This window comes from Pygoscelis adeliae, unplaced genomic scaffold (genome assembly GCF_000699105.1).
Source record: "Pygoscelis adeliae isolate BGI_AS28 unplaced genomic scaffold, ASM69910v1 Scaffold282, whole genome shotgun sequence".
In the NCBI taxonomy this organism is placed as follows: Eukaryota; Metazoa; Chordata; class Aves; order Sphenisciformes; family Spheniscidae; genus Pygoscelis; species Pygoscelis adeliae.
This window is the reverse complement of record NW_008824352.1, coordinates 2439627-2445954: the sequence shown is the minus strand read 5'-3', so window position 1 is coordinate 2445954 and position 6328 is coordinate 2439627. Positions and strand designations below refer to the sequence as shown.

Sequence of the window (6328 nt, the reverse complement as noted above, 5' to 3'; positions counted from 1 at the left end):
GGGTTTGGTTATGGTGCAATTATCTGCCTTTAGCAGAGGAGACGTGGGGAACATGGGGCTCAGGCTGGCCCCGGCCTCTCTCTGTGCCTCAGTTTCCCCTGTGTATCCATGCCAGTGTTGCGCCGTAGCCTGTGGCACGCACTGGTGTTGGGCTGCGCTGGCGATGCTCAGTGCCGGCTCTCCGTTAGTAACAGCAATGCATATACCATTTTTTTTTCTATTTTCAGGTGAATATGGCCCTGGCAGGGAAGCCTTTAGACGTGACGCTCAGCACCTCCAGAGCTGACCAGTGGACTATGGGTTTTCCCCAGAAAGGCGAAATCATCACCAGCTTAGTGTCTGCCTTAGACTCCATGGTAAGAGGCTGGTGGCGTCCCCGTCCCCCTCCATCGTTTCGCCTCCCTTTAATGGGGCTGGCTGGGAGCAGGGCTGAAGCAGGAGGGCTGTTGAGCTCGTCCCGCTCCCCTCCGCTACTGGAAAGCCCAGGGAGCTGCCGGAGCTGGGAAATAAAACTCCTCTCCCACCCTGACAGCCATAAGGATCATAAAGTCAGCCCAAGTTAATCTCAGATGTGTATTGTCTTCCCATTAATATTTATGTTGGTATCAACTGAATGTAGGGTGGTTGGGGTGGTTTTTTTCTTGATGTTTTACCAATGTTACCGTGAGCTTTTACACAACAGGAGAACAATGGCTTTTATCTCCGAGAACAAAGAAAATAACTTTCATATCTTTTGACGTAGAATTCCCGGTGGAAACCTTGCCTAAGTCAGCCGTGCTTACATAAACAAGATAACTGTCTGGATTAAGTCTCGTGGACCAGAGCTAATCTTATTTTTAACTGTGAATGTGATCAAGAAGGGAAAGCGGGTGTGTAGTAACAAATGTCTAATGCAATGCGACGTGCTAAATAGCCCTCCCTTTTTAAAGCCAAGTCATATTTAATGTATTTATCTTGGATGCGTCTTCTTCTCTATGCAGGTAGGGTTTTTTTTTTCACTAATTCTGATTTCCTTCTTTTCGACCATCACTGCCCCACTAAGGAGCAGGTTCCCCAGAGCTGACGCACCCCAAGCAGCTTTGATGATTTATATACGTGCCACCCCATACAGCAAATCACGTTGTCGTAGTTTGGCTTCCACAGTCCTCGTTACGTGCAGACAGCAGGGCCAGGAGGCCAGGCTGCTCTTGAAATTCAGCCTTTGTCCTAGCGCTTCACCATGGCCGGGCTCTGCGCCCACCGAAGCCTGGCTGTCTGCGTGCGTGATAAATCAACCATGGGGCCACGTGCACATCGCCAAGCGGGCTTAGGGTTTGGATTTGGTCTGCCTCCAAATCTCACATCCCTAGATTTTATATTTATTTTTTGAGTGTTGGGCTTTTTGAGCAAGTACTTTCATTTGGCTACTGGGTTCTTGAAAGGAGGTTTCTTAAAAATACCTATTTTTGGGGATGTGATTCAATGCCCTCTTCTTGAAGATGAGCAGGAGGTAAAATTACCCAATATAGAGACTGGTTTAAGCCTACGCAAATCAAACTGGCTGTAAATGCATGCGGGGAGTCTGAAGGTAGCTCCGGGGGGTTTGGGCCATGGGCAGCTGCTTTCCTGGTCCCTCCCCGGCTGCCAGCATCCTCTGGCCCCTCCGCGGTGCCGGGGGCGGGCGACGTGTCTAACCGGGGCTGATGATGGGAAAATCTCCCCTGTTTTACCCATTTAAATCGTGACCTGGGGATAACGACTTCATAGCGTCGGTGCTGTAGCTATGGGAATATGACTCAGGCTGCCGGTGTAACTGCGTAACTATTATAATACAAAAAATAATAATAAAAACATATATACATGTGTATTATGTAGAGCAGGAAGCACACGTTACATAAAATGGATTAACGGAGGAAGTCTTTTCCATCTCTTTAATGTTTTGCATAACTGTACAAGAAGAATCATTCGACTAATCCAGACTTTGACCATATTAGTGTTCTGCAGCTGAAATAAGATTCCCGTACTCCTTATTTCATTAGAGCTGCTGGAAAAATACAAATTGTTGTTGGTTCTGGGTTTTTTTACAGGAATGTTTTCTTTTAAAGAAATACTATAAAATGTTTACATTTAGGATAGGAAAAAGTGAAGTGAAATGATGGGTAAATAGTTCTTGTTTTCCAGCAAAGCATAGCTCAGCCAGATACCTTTCTGGAGCTGTAAAGTTGCTGAAGTGTTTAGGGGATGTCATAAACCCCATGAAGTTCTGACCCGAACCAGAACATTGCTTTTGATGGGGGGATTTTTTGCTGGGAAGAAAAAAAATCCCACTGGAAAATGGCAGGGGGTGCCAAGCGGGGATGCTCCCGCAGCCGCTCTGACCCGCTGCCTCCCCACAGTGCTCGGCGCTCTCCAAGCTGAACGCGGAGGTGGCCTGCATCGCCGTCCACGAGGAGAGCGCCTTCGTGGTGGGCACCGAGAAGGGACGGGTCTTCCTCAGCGCGCGCAAGGAGCTGCAAGCCGACTTCCAGAAGTTTTGCAGTGAGTATCCCCGCCGGCGCGGTCTTCTCCCGTGCCGAGGTTGGTGCTCCAGTTGTGCCAGCCGGGACCCCCGCTGGGGAGGGGGGGGTTGTGGTTTGGGGGGGGGGGGCACCATGGCACTGTTTGTCCGTGGGGCTGAGCGGTGTTTAAAGTGATGGAGAAAGCGGGTGGGAACCGCGGCCGGAGCCTCTCCCCTCCCAGGGAGGGCACCGTGCGCCCCGGCTCTCCTCTCCCAAAGCGTCCCTGGAGTGGCACGGGGCTGGATGGCTGCTCTGCTCCCCCGTCGCTGTCGGTCTGTGGCAACACTGCCGGTGCGCTGGAGTGGCTTTTGAGGACTTAGCAGAAATAGTTTGTCCTAGTGATCCCCCAGGAGCAGAGAGGCTTTCCTGGGCCAAGGCTTTTTTCCTGGTTTTAGAAAGACAGGGATGGATTTGGGAGCTGGGAGCGTTGGTTGTGGAGCTGCTGATTTTTTTGAGGGGCTAACAGTGGTGAAAGGATGACTTGAGCAAGAGCTGTGGTCCCCCTGGTCTCAGATTGAGGTCAACAGGTATCGCAGGGACGTGTGTGACTGGTGGCAGCCCTGCATGTGGTGAGGCGAGCACCCAGCCCTCTGTGCTGTCTCTGTGCCTCTGCCAGCTCTCCAAAACCAGCCTGGGAGCTGAGAGGAAAGTGGGAGCCGTGCGGCATACGGGGACCTGCATTTCTTGGATGGCATCATCCCCGGCACGCCAACCGCTGCTTTCCCCACTCCGTGCAGGAGCCAGGACGGGATCTGGTTTTGGTGGTGCTGGGGACCCCAGAGCCGGGGGGACCCCAGACCCGGATCTGCTCACACACGCTGCCCACGGGGGATGTCAGTGGAGAGAAATGACCTGGCCGTGTGTACACACACATGGTGTTGACAGAAACCATATTGGTGCTTAATCCGTTGGAGAGATTGCTCAGGAAGGGTTCGCTCTAGTGAAAATATTGGCGCTGTAAAGCTGCCAGGGTTGCTGTCTGCTCGGGTTATTCGCTGCACGTGTGCGGGGTGAGCCGGCACGGCTTTGGAGGAGCGGCTCCGGGCTGAGGCTCCGCTCTGCCCCTCCGTCCTGCCCGCTGTGGGCAGCTGCCTGCCACCTCCGCCACGCCACACGCACCCAGGAGAGCCACCGTTAGTTATCCTCTGCTTTGGCGCGTTGTGTTTTGCAGGACGGGAGGCATTTTGGGGACGTTTCCTGCGTTCGCGGGCGGCTCTGCCTCCCCTTCCCACCACCCACGAGAGGCAGGGAGGTACCCGAGCAGTGAACGGCAGCGGGGTGGCCAGCGGGCGGGAGCTCCATCTTATATACTAAATGCCAACTGTGTCTCCCTAGAGCTCACAATATTTGATGACCTTCTGCAAATCTCACTTCTAGAAATATATAGACATATATCCTGGCTGGTGACCTACCACTCTGCTGGGGCAAGGCGCCCGGCATTAGATCCTGATTCCCCTCTCCGTTGGTTTCATTTACACCTTTGTCAAAATGAAATGGTCACGTCTGGTTGAAAGCACAAAATCTTGACGATGGGGTTCGGCTGAAGCGGCTGATGCTGGAGACAGGGTGAAACGTGATAACTCTGTCTTGAATTATAAATGGCCCAGGCTCAACTCTGCTCCATAAAGCTCTTACAACTGGCACGCAGTGGAAAGCATCCCTGGAAGTGCCTCTGATTTATGGTCTAGCTGCCCCCTTAGAAAGGATCTGAAATAATCTAACGCAGACATCGCTGGGAGATGTAAGAAGCCTCTTATCTCTCCGGGCACGCAGACCTCGCTTGAACGCGCTCCTTTATCTGAACCTCTGGCTCAGCCTTTCCCGGCGCACGGGGGGAACTTGACAGTGATCAGGATTAATGTCAATGGAGGAGAGTTTGCGCCCAGCCGGGAGGGAGAGTCAGTCGTAGGAGGGTGTGGATGAGGATGCATTTCACCACCTTAGTAAAACACCCCAAAAAAGTTTTCCAGGGCCTGTTTCCCCGTGCTGTGGGAGGGATGCGGAGCTTGCCATGGGTTGCACGGTGTTGGGTGGCTGTCCCCTTTCCTGTGGCCGGTTGTGTGGGTACCCTGGGTGGCTCTTGCCCCCATCCCAGTGATGTCCCAGCCACGGCTGTTTCCATGGGAGGGATCCACGAGCTCCTCCTTGAGCGCCCAGGCAGCATCCAGGGCTGATTGCTGGCAGGAGCCTGTCGAGGATGATGAAGGAATTAGTCCTTCGCCACTGAAAATCCCTTGCGAATCACTTAGGATAGAACAGCAATAATGCACTTGTAGTGTTTAATTTTCTGTGCATTTAGAGATGCAAGGAAGTCGTTGCCGAAGATATGCTTTATTTGAGGTTTAATGGGGGAAATTAGCAGGAAATAGCTGGTATTACCAAGCTACGTGACGCTGAAGGGTAAAAAAGCCTCCAAGAAATGCGGATTTTCTTTTCCTGAGAGATTGAAGGCTAAGCAGATTGAAACCAGAGAAAAGAAATGCGCTGCCCAATTAATCACAACAGTTTCAGTGCAGCTGAGTGGATAAAACCAGGGAAAGGGGGGGGCACGCACAGGATGACCGACCCCGCTTCCAGCTGCGCTGCTGGCAGCTCCCCGTGCCAGCCCCTTCCCCTGCACATCGGGGGCTGCTGGGAGCCGCGGCCCCATGGGGCTGGGGTGGGTGGGAGACCCGGGGCACCCACCTGCCTGGCCAGAGGACTTTGCTGATGCCGTGGGGGGCGGTGAGGGGCCCAGCACCCGTGGGACTGCCATCTTGCGTGGGGTTTAGTGGGCAGGGATGTGCTCAGTCCTGGCTGAAGTTGGCATAACCCGGCCAGCGGGTTTGATCACTTCACAGCCGCTCAGAAGCACGTGCGGCATCGCCCATGAACCCTCTTCTCACCGCAGCGTCTCCCATTTTCTCCTCTCCCCCCCACAGAAGTCCAGCAGAGGAAGGAGCAGGACGTGGAAGTGCAGAAGAAGGCAAAGGAGTGTGGGCGAAGCGTGCTCAGGGTCTCCCCGGACCAGGGATCAGACGTGTACCTCCTCAGGAAGATGGTAGAGGAAGTGTTTGATGTGCTTTATAGTAAGAACCTTCACGCTTCCATTTGGGGATTTGGATTGCCCCCAGGGCTCGCTGAGCTGCCTGGCGCCGCCGCCAGATGCGGCTTTCGGCCCCAGCCCGGCTCCCCGGCGAGGGAGCAGGTGCCTGGCAGGGGCGGCGTGGCGGGACGGGCTCCTGCGTAGGGTTAGTGTTGCGTTGAGATGGGATCCAGCCACTGCTTCTTTACTTTCCAGTGCCCCAAACTGGGCAAAAAAAATCCCTGTGCTGGGGGGGAGCATCCTCTGTGCCCCCAGCCAGGGGAAGCCTCTGCCAGGCCCTGAGAGTGATTTTTAAGCACACCTTTATCCCTGACGCCGTGTCTACAGCACCTCTTTCACAGGCTCTGTGTCAGGGCTCTGCAGAGACTCTCTCACCCCTTTCCCTGGCAAGTCTATTTAAATGGAAAAAAGATGATTTTTCTAGCAGGCAGCCCCGTCTCCGAGAGACGAGCTGGTGCCATTCCAGCACATGCATCATCCCCGGCAATAAAGCTTCTGCAATTAAAATGTAGATGACCATATGGCTGTTGATATGTAACCCAGTGGGTTGCAGAGCTCCCTCTGGGCCCAATCTGCGGAGGCTCGAGCGGCGGCAGTGCCTGCTTCTCTCTCGGGAGGTCCCTGCGGGAGCCCCCACGGAGTGGCTGGAGGTGGCGGCCGTGCCGGCTCTTCCTCCCCCGGCAGCGCCTACAGGGCCGTGCTGGCT

General features: G+C 54.1%; 1 protein-coding gene across 1 annotated transcript in view; it reads left to right on the top strand.

The window, feature by feature from the left end:
• Nucleotides 1-233: 233 nt before the first annotated feature.
• Nucleotides 234-6328, top strand: part of LOC103912899 (general transcription factor II-I repeat domain-containing protein 1-like) — a 45230-nt gene continuing 39135 nt past the window's right edge. Inside the window, exons 1-3 of the mRNA XM_009319309.1 lie at nt 234-356; nt 2376-2517; nt 5459-5605. Coding sequence (XP_009317584.1) covers nt 234-356; nt 2376-2517; nt 5459-5605 — 412 coding nt within the window. The remainder of the gene's footprint in view (nt 357-2375; nt 2518-5458; nt 5606-6328) is intronic.